A 15177-nucleotide genomic window follows, 5' to 3' on the forward strand; every position below is an offset into this window, starting at 1 on the left:
AGAGACATTACATTACATTACATTTATTTGGCAGACGCTTTTATCCAAAGCGACGTACAGTGATGAAAGTGCATTTCATGGTCATAGACAACTACTAAACACAGGTTCAATAAGATACAATACATATTTTGTACAGCTATTTCTAGCCAAGAACACAGTTTAGTTCATGCAGTGAACACTATTCTAACCTCTGCAAAGCCAACTAGGCAGAAGAATAAGCGACAGTATTAGGACAAATACAAATTACCAAAAAGTGCTGGGATGGGGCACCATGTAACAAGTGTCATAAAAGGGGGGGGGGGTGGATTTAGAGTGAAATGTACAGCGTGGTGGTAGTTAGTCTAGGTATAGTCTGAAGAGATGAGTCTTCAGGCCACGGCGGAAGATGGGTAGTGAGAGGGAGGTTCGGAGAGGGACGGGGAGTTCGTTCCACCACTGGGGAGCCAGGGTGGAGAAGCTCTGTGATCCCTTTGGTCGGATGGGAGGGGTTACAAGGCGCACTGCTGCCGCAGAGCGGAGTGGTCGAGCAGGCACATAGAGCCCAGTTAAGGGTGTAATTGTGCATGTTTGAGCACATTCATATTTCCCCCAGTATGTCAGTATTACATTGCTGTACCTTAAGCTCTCTGCTAAAGCTACCCTACTCCATGTTTACACGGCTTGTCCAGCAGTGGCATGAGCATTCCAATCATGGGTGTAGTCGAGGGGGGGGATTAAGATTGCAGACCAATTTTTGGGTGAACCAATCAAAAACCGGGTGTGCCGCCATGAGTGGCCTCGCCACCAGGGGGGCAGTTCCTCACCTACGTTCAGTGGCCCAAGGAGTCCCATCACTGTAACAGGTCACCATTGGTGACCGCAAGCCACACCCCCAAAATCTCCCCTATCACGGCACAATGCTCTAACTGTGCCAACATATAAAAGTAGAACTACTGTTCAACAAAATGCAACACTGTGACTGGTTAAGCGAGAGATGAGAGCAGTCAAGAGTTTAAATAATGTGCACCTAAACAAAAATAAAAATGCAGGTTCAAGAATGTTTTTTAATCAGGCAGTGAAACTTTAAAGAAAGCAGAAATTCAGTACAGATACATTAGCATTGGGATATGAAAGCAGAGCTTTACCAATTCACCAAACATTTGCTGGATTTGAATAGCCTCTAGCATGGCATGAATCCTTTTAAAAAGCCATTGATATATGATCAATGTAGCCTGCTTCTTCCCCCTTTTCCTTTTCAGGTTGCTTTAATCTGGGTCTGTCCACAACCCATTCTGTGTCCTAGATATTCATTCAAATGCAAACGTTAGTAATTACAGGGAGGACAGGGCATGAATACGGTACAAATGGTGAGACGAAGTGGCGCACCCTCTAATAACACGCTCCGAACACACAGCTGTTTATCTCTGACAGGAGCGCAGCGTGGAACCCTGCATCTGCAGCACACACACACGCACGCGCACACACACAAACACACACACGCACTCACATACACGCACACACGCACACTCACACTCACTCACACACACAATCACACACACGCACACGCAATCACACACACACACTCACTCACGCACACACACACTCACACACGCAATCACTCACACACACAAATGTACACATGCGCACATACACACACATGAACACGCATGCACGCATGCACACACACACACACATATGCATACACACGCACAAATGTCTGCGTGCATGCTTGCACACATAAACACACGCAAACACCTACACGTTGCTTGCTAAGGCATTACAAGGCCATACGAATTAAGAGCACTGCTACAAGTCAATGCCGAGGGAAGCATTCCTCTCTTGTGCTTCACCATAAAGAGGGGATTCAATTCCACCATGGCAACCCTCATTAGAGAGGTACCTGAGCAGAAATGAGGCAGCAAAACCTTAAACGATGTGTGATCATAAGTGCGCTTTCCTGCCCCCTCTGGAGAGCTGTGGGATTGCGACATCCTTGCCAGCCAGCCGTTGTCCCTTTCTTTCAGACCGTTCAGACTTCTGAATCCTTCACAGTTAACATGCTTCACATATACCCCACCACCATAAGAAAATAAATTCCCTCTTTTCTCCTGCTCTCGCTTTACTTTCCCCACAATCTTCTCCACTTCCTCCACTCTCTTTCTTCTCCATTAGGAACACAGAAAGCACTTAGTTGATGCGTACAACATTTTAAAATGCAGGTCACCTTCAAATATGCTGCCATTAAATTTGGTGGCATTTGGCAAGCAGAGCAAGGCCCTTTCCCCAGGCACTTGTGTAATCTTCCCAAACAATTCACAGTTGTAATGACACTGTGGCGTTCTGTGGTCTAAAATGGAACCTGGTGGGTTTCCCCCGGTCATGGTTGCAGTCTGTTCTCTATCAGTTGCCCTCTGCTTTCTCCTCATCTCAGAAAAAGCAAACACAAATAAGAAAAGCAAACTGTCTGCTCTCTGCAAAAATAAAGTCAAAAGAAATTGTGTTAACTGCCAGTAGCTACACAAGAAGTATGAGAAATTCTTCTTTCCTCTTTCCTGGTTTCTTTTCCCTGGACTCAATGTGAGATACAGAAGAAAAAAAAATTAAGAAAGAGAGAGGGGGATAAAAAAAAGAAGAAAGAAAGGAGGCTGGAGGCTGGAGAGAGACGGATGCCGTTGGATGCACAAAAAAATTTCAAAGGAGGACAAAAAATGAAAGAGATAAAGTCTCCCGGGGTACATTTTTTCTGATCTCAGAAAAGAGCTTCATGACCCTCTCTGACTCCCTGCGTAAGACACGCATGAATGACAGGCCATCTCACAGGAAGCTGAGCCTTCTTACTACACAGTAAAACAAGCATGCCCAGCACCACAGAACTTCGACATCTCCAGAACTTCACACCAAACTGGAGGACTACCGTCGACTTGCCAAACCAAATGACCTCCCCAGACAAGAAGATTGGGAGGCTGTTAACAATTGTGTTAGACCAAACAGCCAGCATGAAACCATGATAAATATTGCACAAACACAGATAGCACAATCTGTGTTTTTAATCCACTCACTGTGATTATTAATAGAAAAAATATTATAAAACTGATAAATTTCCAGCAAAAGCAGAAATATTTATAAAATTGGGCATCATAGTGATGCCTCAGAACCACAAAGAACCTTAGAATTCTACCCTCTCTGCCTGGGATAAGGAGCCATTATTTGTCATTTATTATTTTAATCATTAGATGTCTCATCCTCTTCAAATGTATGTTATTAATATGCTCTACAGGTGCACTTATTCAGAGTTAGACGGCTTGCATTCAGCAAGTCTAGCGATGCCTACACCGATATTTTCACCAGCAACCTTCATGTTACACTAACCATTACAATACACTAATGCTAACGTGTTAAGGGCCATGTCTATGACCATGGACAGTAGACAATTTTCAGATTTACTCGTTTTTCACCCTTTGCAACTTCATCTGTGTGTCATCAAGTATCAAGTATGTGTACGTGTGTGCGCATATAAGTGCATGTGTGTGCATGTTTGGGTGTGTGTTTGTGCGCATGTAAAAGTGCATATCTGTGTGTGCGTGTGTGTGTGTGTGTGTGTACATTGGTGTGTGTCTGTGCGTTCTGCATACATCAGTGCAAATTTTTGGGAGTTACCACTGTGAGCGAACACTCAACCACCAAGAGAGTACGTCCTTCTGTTTATCAACCCCATCTGGAGCACATTAATGTGGACCGCAGAGAAAGACAGGAGAGAAAAATGCAGGGAGAATCTCCATTAGAGAAAAGGGCAGCAGGAGGAGTGGAGAGCAAAAAGGGAGGACATCAGCTCAGCCAGTGGAGGAATAAAGTCCAGCTGAGACATTACCCTCTCGCAGCATGTACGCGTGAGACGCAGAGAAGAAATCTTCATTAGAGTGAGATAAACACGACTTCCTGTTGCCCAGCCAGCCGAGGGCTATTGACTGCTTCGCAGGAAAATTGTTCTACATTTAAATTAATGCAATATAAAATCCACAAGTGGTCACATAAGGGGCTGATATTTAAAAGGGTGAGAAGAATGATGGACTGCATGTACAACATTTAACAACAGCAACACCACTTAGACATTCAACGCAAATGAACACACAGAAGCACAGGCACACACAGACGCAAGCGCGCACGCAACCACACACATCCACAGCCACGCGAACAAACGAATGTGGCCATACAGACACACGCGTACACCCACACCTTAAAATCTGTCGGCTCGCTGCATGTTGCGACACAACAAAACGAGGATACTGAACACCACAGATCGCACAGGTGTAGCAGAGGTCAGGCCAAGGACACGCCGGTTTTGCAGCCCCTAAATCCTAAATGTAGAAGGGGGCACTGCTAGAGCAGACAGAGCAACCGAAGGAAACACAGCGGAGGACATCTTAAGCCTCCCTGGCAGCCGGTTACTTATGAATCGATGCATTTGGCCAGTCTCTCCTGCGTGGTGCTAACGAAGCATGCAAACGTCTGTGGTCGAACGCCTTCTTTCTTCAATCACGCCACGTAAGAAAGGGGGGCGAGGAGCTGACGCGGAGGGTGGCTGGTATCAAGAGGAGCTAAGCTCCATTTAACCCTCCTCCTGTTGCGGTCGAAAAATGGTTTTGCGCAGGATTAGCCTGTGCGGCACCAGGGCACCGGTTAGGTACAGAACCTTGACGAACCCCTTAAAAATTCAGCAGTGACAGGAACAGGAAATGGAAGTCACTGTGATGTCTGACTAAGCAAATACACTCGTAATTTTACTGTGCAACAGTACAACTTTATACATAAGAAATTAATGATTTTTTTTGAGAGGTGTGATAAGTCTTCAAAGCCTGTTATTAGTTCATGACAATATGCATACAACATACATCTTTCTGAGACAGGACTAGATTCTCCACCCTCCTGATAGTTCGTAATACTAATATCTTGTTGTCACATTCGGTCCATCGGAGAAGTGGATTGGTCTCGGCCACGCCAGCTGGTGGAGAGAGCACACGCACCTGGGTTCCATTAAACAATCAGCCCAGGTGCTTAAAGGTGTGTTCCTCTCCAAAGTTGGGGGCGGAGACTGAGAGCACACACACCGAGAGTCTATTTTTGCATTTAGTTTTTCTGAACACGAAAAGACAAAGAAACTGCTCAGCTGAAAAGTTGGCCAGCAGATCCCAGCAGCAGGCTGAAAAGCAGTCGCTGGCTTTTATTTTCTTTTGCCTTTGTTATTTTAGTTTGTTTTAGCTTATTGTTTTTGCCTGGAACCCGTGAGTGGGAAAGGTGAAAGTATTTGTTTTCATGCTGGTCGGTGCAAGTCTCTCTCTTGGCTTGGGACTTCCCCAGACACAACTGCCTACTGGGAAGAGAGCACACTTTAAATATCTAGGCTCATTGCTGATGCACTCCAGGTGCGTGTGCCTACTTAACCAGTAGGCGTGGTCCTACAAATTGCCCTGAACCTCTCCCACACCGAGCCTTGCCACACTTATACTGCTCCACAGCCTGTGGATTCAGCAACTTCAGGCAGTGGCCATTGATTGATTGGTTGATTAATTGACAGTAGTTCATTTTTGTCACCACTGAACGAGCCATAATGCAATTGTGAGGGGGAAAAGCTTGCATTTCTGATCAATCAAATCCCAGCCATTGCTGCACAACCTTGTCAGCCAGCCTTATCCACAGAACTGTATGAAGTTTCATTGCATCTATTTATATTGCATCACAGCAGATAAAGAAATTCAGGATGTCATACGCAAGGACTCAATTCAGCCAAAGACAAATCGACAATCTTCCAGCCACAGTTGTCCTCCAATTCTATGTTCCCACCTATAAATGTAGCCATACAGAATGTGGATAATGGTCTGGGTTCCAGTTCTGGCAGTGGCTTAGACACCCTTTGTAATGTGTCTGTGATCTAAAGCAACCATTTTAACAACTCACAAATAAAGTCGATGCAATGTCCTTGCTGTTTTTCACGGATATCTTAGCCTTTTTTGTCCCCATCGACTGCAGACAGTGTCAAGCTACAATACGCCGGGAATGCTGGAAGAGATTATTCTCCTCCACCTTTATTTTTCTCTACCCTGAGAGAATATAGAAACCAGACACACAAGGTCAGTTTTAACCAATAAGAATTCCATTTTTTCTGCTTAGCACAGCTTAAAGCACCATTCTCACTCACAAGAAGGAATCTAATTGGACAGTGGGTCAAGATATGCACGGTTGCCACAACAACCAGTGATTGCACAGGCATACAGAACACCTGGCTTCTTGCTTTATTTTTCCCCTCTGTATCAAAGCATAAACATGCTATTTCATGCCTCCATAGGAAGGAGTGCTTTTTAACAAAATGAACATTTTTTTTACTGTCTCCTTTTTTAAAGAGGAACAAATTATTTTGTAGATTTGATACAAACAAGCATGCTAGGGAAGGAAATATACACAGAGTAGGCTTCCTCAAACCTGGCCTAGGAAAGCCACAGGGCAAAGCAATGAAAATCTATGTGAGAAAATGCTTCAGGTGAGGTAACTGTGTAATCAACTGCTTTAACTGACCAATTAAAGTAGTTGATTACAGTTAACTCACCTGCTTTGTTTCTCAGTTCTTAAAGGTGAACACACAAACCTAGGTTGCATCCCAATAAAATGTATCCTCCTTTCCTCCACTACCACCTTGTCTCCTCCCTGACCCACAAATTAATCTTTGTGCCCTCTCTACCTCCAGTGTCCCAATATTGGAGGAGACAAGTAAAACGGCTTCAAACTCGGCTCCACGTCTTCGCCCGCCAAAGCATACATCAATGACTGCCACCACGGAAGTCTTTTCACATTTCTAGGTGACATTGTGCTCACACCCAGAGATTGAAATACTATCCCACAGAAACTGACATCCAAACTTGAGAATGGCAGAGAACTTTAATTTCTCAAAATATGCAAGATATTTAGCCAAAGTTATGTATAGTTCAGTAGGTTATTGTTACACATAGCATCCTACCTGAAGGCTAGATTAACAAAATGTCAGTTCATTTTTTGTGGCTCTTAGGCTACCCTACCTCACTTCATATTATTCAAATGTTTTCAAAGAACAAATTTATTACCAACAAATTTTATTTCACATATTACAGTGGGTAGTAGTCTTTCAATGTGAACACTGAACATTTGGAAGCAATAACTCAAATAATATGAAGTGGCTAAGGAGTCCAAAAAGCAGAACTCACTAAAAGGAGAGTAACAAGAAAAAAAAAACTGAAGTACAATAAAATAAAAAAATGAAGTAAAAAAATATTTACAACACTGATATTTTTTTTATTTTTTATTATTTAATTTTCTAGAGTGAATGGTGTGTGTGCCCTGCGACAAATTGGCGGCCAGTCCAGGATTTATTCCTGCCTCTCACCCAATGCACACTGGTATAGGCTCCAGCACCCCCCGCAACCCTGCCCAGGATAAGTGGATATAGATATGGATGGATGATGGATTTTATTTTCTAAATTAATTTTCACATGAATCACTTCACAGTAGTGAAAAATGAGCGAACAGGACACATGCTGAGGATCATTTTATCGCTGATTGTCTTTAAGTCAGATCTATTTTCAGAAAAGCACCTATGGTGATGCCACCTTAATCATGAGTCTTTGCAAGATTAGTGTTTCCATAGTAATAGGAGTTGGTTGCTATGCCATGCAATTTGTCGAAGGGACAACTGACCATTTTTGATTTCAAGAAAGGGGGGGGGGGGCTCTCTACAGGTCCAGCTTAAGATAGCAATTAAGATAAAAATAAAACTGCCAGAATCTTCAACCAATATAAGAGGGCTTGCAGTGATATGAAAAGGAAAAACAGGACAATAGCATTACAACAAATGAAAAACTGCAAAACTTCAAGATTTCGATTTCCCGGAGAACATCAAGCCTCAACAACTGTCACTGTGCCAGTGAATCACACCTGGTGGCCTGTACTTCTTCCACTACCCCCCCACCCCCCCCAATACCAGCGGTGGTCTCCCTGGGAGAGTCATGGAGAATGCAGGCTATCATGTTACTCGCCCAACTTTATTTATCAAAGCATATAAATACACAGTTAACCTGCCTCACTTGGGTTCATGGCTCTGAGCAGGTTGCTGATTTTAAGACACGGGTGTCCGTATCAGTTTCTGGATTTCATGCCAACTTCTGCCGTTAATTATTTAATTAGCCTATTTAATCATTTAGTGATTGATATTTTAGCTACATTTCTTGATATGTTAATGAATGAAAGTGAAAAACTGTTCCTGTGTCCAAACATGAAACATCTTATTGTGGTCTAATTTATGGTTGTGACTGTTGACAATGAAACCATGCATGCTCACCAGCCCTGCAGGAACTGACCACCCCAGTTTTAAGATTAAGATAAAAACCAGCAAACAGTGGTGTGAAAAATCCAGGTTCAGAAAGAAAAAGTCCCAGTATTTTGTACCAGTCACTTGGATTTACTAATTAATACAATTTTTCAGCCAGGAGGTAGAACTAATTAGTGAAATCAGATGGCTCATGAGTTCATGGGTGGACAAACACATGGCAGAACTTTTCATTTCTGACCCCTGGACTTTCTACCTCTGCTGTGGGCCTCCAAGGACAAGATTGGGGTGCTCTTGCCCTTAGAACACTATAACACCTGATTTAACTAAATAACTAATCATTGTCTTCAGTCAAGACCTTGATAAGCAGAATCAGGTGTCTTTAGCTGGGTTGAAACAACAATTTGCTCCCACATCGGTCCATTTCAGGAAAGATTGTACACCCCTGCTCTATGGAATCTGGCTCGAACACACCTAAGAGAGTTTTAGATGCAAATAATATATGAATAGGCCCCGCTGACCTGTATACAGTAGCATAAAATCTCTCATTTTATCCAATCCCTCACAAGCAAAGATACAATTTCTTCAGGTGAAATATAAAAAGCCAATATCCTTGTAAAAAACATTTTTTGTCTTTGTTCTTCAGTCCACAGGACTACTTTGTATTCTTCTTTTGAGGTGGTTTAGTCTGCGAGCACTTCAACGAGAGGAAAAAATTTAAATGCAAGCCATTGTTGGGACTAACACAGAAGTGTGATTGCAAGATGAAGAAAGCTCTTTGACAGCTCCACCCAATTGTCGAGGTTTTGAACAACAGCAACTCAGTCAGATTTGTAAATCTGGAGGAATCCTTTCCGAACCGTAAAGGTGAACCAAGTTGAACTGAACACAGCTGAGGAAAGTCACGGAAGCCCAAGGCGTCAGGCCCAGTCTGAAACGCGCGCTAATTGCCATGGCTTTTGTTTCCCAGGGCAGTCACCCATTAATTCCCAGAAAAAAGAGAACCCCCAATTCATCCATCATTCCGCCCATTCCACATTCTAGAATGTGCAGCTGTTTCCTGTTTGCCAGCTGGGCATGAACCCAGGCACAGGGGTGAGTGGCAGGCTGCGATTTTGCTCACCCCTGTCTACTTCTGGCTGCCGATTAATGGTGATTTTAGCCTCTGTGCTTTGGCAGTAAGTGTCCTTAATCTACTACAAACGGGACAGCAAAGCTTCAACAGAACATTGAGAGGCACTTCCACTTATCAGATGGACCCCATTTTGTGTCAGACCACCAACCCATAACCTGTGTGTGAAAAACACTTCTAGACACAAAGGCTCTAGTCACGCAGCCTTAGAGAGCTTCAAAGATTTTGATTGCCTTTGGAGTCTGTTACTGGCACTTGTTAATATGAGGACCAGAGCTGTGCTATGAAAGTCAAGAAAGTCATTCTGAGGCTGAGAAATAAAGAAAATAGTCAGAGTCATAGGCCAGACAGGGTTACCAAAATCTACTGTTTGGAACACATCTAGAGTAGATGACCAAACAATTCTCACCATAATGAAGAGGAACCCCCTCACACCTGTCCATCAGGTCAGAAACTCTCTTCAGTGACTACTGTCAACAGAAGACTACAGAGGCTACACTGCAAGATGCAGACCGCTAATAAGCTGCAAAATCAGGATGTCCAGGTTACAGTTTGCTAAGAAGCATCTAAAACACTAAAAAAGCCCGCAGAGTTCTGAAAAAAGGTCTTGTGGACAGATGAGACCAAGATTAACTTGCATCCGAGTGATGCCAAGAGCAAAATGTGAAGGCCAAAAGGAACTGCCCAAGATCCAAAGCATTAATAGGCTGCAAGAAGAGCAAAACGTACACTATACAACCAAAAGTATCTGGACACCCCTTAGTCTGGGGCTGTTTTTCATGGTTTGGGCTAGACCCCTTAGCTCCAGTGAAGGCAAATCTTAATGCTACAGCACACAATCATATTCTAGATGATTCTGTGCTTCCCCAACAGTTTGGTGAAGGCCCTTTCCTGTTTCGGCATAACAATGCCCCTGGGTACATAGCAAGGTCCACATAGAAATGGTTTTGTCGACAACGATATGGAAGAACTTGATTAGCCTGCACAGAGCCCTGACCTCACCCTCATCCAACACCTTTGGGATCAGTTGGAAAGCCAACTGTGAGCCAGGTCTAATTGCCCAATCATTGCCTGACCTCACTAATGCTCAAATCCCTGAAGCAATGCTCCAACATCTAGTATAAAGCCTTCCCAGAAAAGTAGAGGTTGTTATAGCAGCAAAGGGTAGCTTAACTCCATATTATTTCCCATAAATGTGGATGTCAGGTGTCCACATATATTGGCATTTTGTCAGAAAAGTGGCAAACATACACTCATCACAACAATGAAAGGTTAAACTGAATCACATGATGATACTGTCTAACATACACTGAGTGACTAATTACATAATCATTTGGTAATAAATTCAGCAGAAATTATTTTCCAGCATTTCACATTTTACCCCCTTGACTAGTAAAATGTCAAGTTTTATTGAGATCTCTCATTGTGGTGTTTTTATTACTCTCCTTCATTTGATGGTGAAGATTCCAATTGATTCACACAATGAGATATCCAAACGTAAAAAGCATGATTCAAGAGCAGTCATAACCATTTTCTCCTCCTCCTCCTCCTCCTCCTCACATCATGCATTGACATTCATCCCACACAGAAGACAATATATAAAAAACTGTTTATATACAGCACAGCAAACAAGAAATGGCAAAAATGTGCATTAAACCCAGGTACCTTTCTAAAAAAAAACAAATATGTCCAAACATAAATAAAACTGCACATCCATTGCAACTTATGAGAGACCAACTATGTGTTTAACAATCAAACAGCATTCACATGATGAATAGAGCCAATCCAATCACAATCATGGGTCACTCCATCACAGAGAGAAACGGCATTTACCCTCCCTTCCAGAAAAGCAAAACAGGCTTTTTTATTCTCATGCTCAGTGTTCCCAGAAAACAAGAAGACTAGAGAATTGTGTGTCAGAAACAGATGTGACATAGGGATTTATTTTCCAGTTGGCACATTGCAAGACGTTGCAAGACGTTGCACTGGCAAAATGGTATTGTGGTGTTGTCATAGATTTTGACGTGCCTGAGTTTGGTAACTTCCTGACTCGCCATGCGCTGATCAAAGTTTTAAGAAAAAAGTTTATGAAGCTTTATGTTTTTTTTGGTTTTTTTTTTTCGAGTGCTTTGCGCTGTATGCTCCTCACCTCTGGTCACAAAAATACCAACATTCACTAGCCACCCCCAGTGCACCCAAACGCCACGCCATTTACTGCGCCCATCTGCTATGCAACATTGATTCCGGAAAATGGAGCCCAAAGGTCCTATTATTGCAAACAGATCTGTTCAGTTGAAAGCATTGGGATTCCCAGTATAAAAACCATCATCTTGTTAGCACTACAATTGCACGAACACTTAACTCAACCAGTCAACCAGTGAAACTCAACCAACTCCAGAGTAATGGGGAGAGGGAGGGAGAGAGAGAGAGAGAGAGAGAGAGAGAGAGAGAGAGAGAGAGAGAGAGAGAGAGAGAGAGAGATGCAAATGGGAGACACATCAAAATATCAAGACAGATTAACAAGAACCAGGGATCTCTTTACCTCATGCAGCTGAACACGGACTTTGTTGATAGCCTTCAACCACCGTAGTCTGGATGGTGAGAAGGGTGGAGGTCCATTGTCCAAGAAACTGAGACAGTGAGAGAGGGAGAGATAGAGAGTTGGCGGATGTATACACCTGCACACCTCATCAAAATCCTGAGGCCTTAGTGCTGTATAACGCAACCCACTATCCTATTTTCAGAACCACCACAGCATAAAAATAATACTGTCATCTTTACAATTTACCCTTAACAACCCACACAGTCACCTGCCATCTCCATGAAAACATAACACACAAAGATTTACAAAACTAACGCCTCAGATTTCTGGCCCTGAATACAGCACATGTGAAGATTACATCAAATAAAAACCATGAGATTTCTGTCCAAGGCTAATGTTCACACACACACACACACACGTGCGCGCACACATACACACGCGCGCGCGCGCACACACGCACACACAAACACACAAACCCACACACACACCTGCTGAATTTCTCTGGCTTATTCTCCTGGGGTTCTGGGGTCTGGGCTGGACCAGTCTGGGAGGTGTCTCCGGGGGTTTCCTTCTCCTCCTCCCCTTCCTCCTCCCAGGAGGCGGCATGTCCGTCGGCGGCTGGGTAACTACTGGAGCTGTGGTAGGAGTGGTACGAGTCCAGGTCCCGGCGCTCCTCCAGCTCGGAGCTGAGCTGGGAGCTGGCCTGGCTGAGGTTGCCCGAGGAGCCGAAACGGCTACTGTCCACCGGGCTGCAGGGAGAGAAACCAACAAGGGTCAACAATGCTGAGGAACAACCGGGTGGTTTCCCCTGACCCGGCATTGCTCTTTGTCCCAGATTTAAGCCACTTTAAAAAATCGATTTCACCCTTCACCGTGAGGGCTCATCTGTTTAACCACCTGTGATTTAAATTTGTTTTATGTACAGTGTTTGCATATGCAGCCTCGAACTAAGAAAAACTAGGGATCTACTGGTTTCCAGATATTGATCTCTTTTTCTACTTTGCAGTAGAGTCAGCATTTTTCTTGATTATAAGCATAATCATTCACACAGAAGCGGGGTTTAATAACCATAAATATAAGGGCACAGCACTATGCCTACAGCTATGTGAACAGCCACTACATCAACATCTTGTTTCCAGCAAGGCCACAGATTTATGTGTTTCATAGTGTACAGAGTTCCCTTTGACTGGGACATTGTATTATATATGTTTGGATGTGTGAAAAGGAAGCTGCAATTCTTACTTGCCATTCTGTGTCAGGGGAAACAAGATTGTACAAAGGATGCCGTGCTTATGCAAAGACCACTTGAGTTCTGAAATAATTTACTTCTATAGGTCAGGGCCAATTTACTTTGTTGTTCTTCTTTATTAAGGGATAGAGCACACTCTGTAACTCTCATGCTTTATATAAATCTCTCGGTACTTAATTTATGCATACAAATTGGCTTTACGGCCCAAGATATAATTCAGTGACCAGGAATGTGAGCTCATGTTTTAAATGCTAATAAATAAATTGTGTCAGTTCCTTTCAGCATTACAGTTCCATCACTATTAATGGATCCACCAACACTGTTCATGAAGGAGAAAAATAGCCTTTTATCTTCTTGTTTTCATTGGGAACAAGTCTGCGCTTTCAAGGTTTATTTGCTTATTTATTTATTTTATTTTTCCCGTCCTTTACACCGAAGAGCAATAAAATTTCAATAAATTTCAAATTTCTGCCATTCGGCTCAACGTTGTTTGAGATTTTTTCAAACGCTACTTTACTTATACAACAGTGTTGATATAACTGATCCAATAACAGGTCAAAGAAAGCTTATCACTTCACTGTTTAGATATAACATTTTAAATTAAGAAAACTAATACAGTATATTCTACAAGAAGGACAAACAAACATTAAAACACAAACAAAAGAGAACAAAGATTCAACTGATAGAGGTTTTATCTTCTGGGGGACTAAGTGAGGGGGATTTCTATCTTTTTGGTGAAAAGATATCAGTGCATTATAAATGGTTTTGAAAATGCCATTTATTATGCTGCTACTGGCCTTTTCTCAAGATCCTGCTTGGATTGCTTGTCCTGTTGCGGTCCTGCACTGGAATCTGCAGGGGTAAGGGGTTCAGAGAGGGAGTTCTCATCCTTACTGTCCTGGGTTTTTGACTTGTCTGTCGCAGGCAAAGAGAATTGCACCTTGGGTTTGATTGTGCTGACTGTTTCATCCTCAACAAGGTCTAATGATGCCTGCTTAGATACCTCCTGACTTTCTCTGCCTTTATCTAAGATTTGAGATTTTTCTAGAGACACCTCACTCAGCTCGTCAGTGCCACTGCTATCTGCACCCTCTGTTTCATCTGAATCCTGTTCAAGCTCTCCAGGCTGAGTTTTGCTTGGGGCCTCATTAGCTTCAGCCTCAGAAGTTTTGACATCTTTCACTGTAGGCTGAGGCTCAAAAGAGAGTGGAGACTGTGGCTTAGGCACATCAGAAGTCTGGCAAGATAGGCCCAGCTTCTTCTCAAGCACTGAGGCAGCTGATAGGTCCTTTCCTGTAGCTGGTTTCTCCTCTTGAAAGAGACTGGCCGAGAAACTCTTGAAGCCTGACAGGAGGCCTCCACTTTCTGCCTGTGGAGCTTGATTTGCTTTGCGAACAGTGGGAGTTGATGAGAAGAGGGACCCGAAAGGTTTGCCACTGTCACCAGCCCCGGACATGAAACCAAATGAAGGGCCAGACAAACTGGGAATCTCAAACATGGACTTAGCAGGAGGAGGCTCAGCAGGTGATGGTGGTTTGCCTCCCAGAGGAGCCTCGTTAAGGCTTTCTGATGGTGGGCCAGCTTTGACCATGCATTTCCCCTCAGATTCACCTATAATCAACCCCGGATCTTCCTGGAGTACATCTCCCAGAGCTAAAATGTATTTTTCCTCCACAGTTGCATCAGGAGGATGGCTCTTTTCACCTGCTGCAACAGTGAGCAATGTGTCCGTTTCCAGCAAGGAAGGAACATCTTCTCCAGTGGATGTTTTGTCATCCTCTGCAGCCATGCATTTATCAGTCTTACTCAAGTCTCCGGAGTCTTGCGTAACTTCTGGAATTGTTTTAGCCACCTCTGATGCAGGTTTTTGTTCAGGCTCAACAGTGGACACTCCATGAGTAGGTACAGAAGGTTTTGAAGTCTCAGCT

The 15177-nt window shown here is 43.3% G+C and overlaps 1 protein-coding gene across 2 annotated transcripts in view; it reads right to left on the reverse strand.

Moving 5' to 3' along the window:
* LOC118206716 (protein unc-13 homolog B-like) overlaps positions 1-15177 on the reverse strand; it is a 163222-nt gene that overhangs the window by 71921 nt on the left and 76124 nt on the right. For both annotated transcript variants that reach the window (XM_035379733.1, XM_035379732.1), the window contains 2 exons: positions 12489-12749; positions 12001-12088 (listed from right to left, as the gene is read on the reverse strand). In XM_035379733.1, coding sequence (XP_035235624.1) covers positions 12001-12088; positions 12489-12749 — 349 coding nt within the window. The remainder of the gene's footprint in view (positions 1-12000; positions 12089-12488; positions 12750-15177) is intronic.

Source organism: Anguilla anguilla, chromosome 10 (assembly GCF_013347855.1).
Source record: "Anguilla anguilla isolate fAngAng1 chromosome 10, fAngAng1.pri, whole genome shotgun sequence".
NCBI classification, from domain to species: domain Eukaryota; kingdom Metazoa; phylum Chordata; class Actinopteri; order Anguilliformes; family Anguillidae; genus Anguilla; species Anguilla anguilla.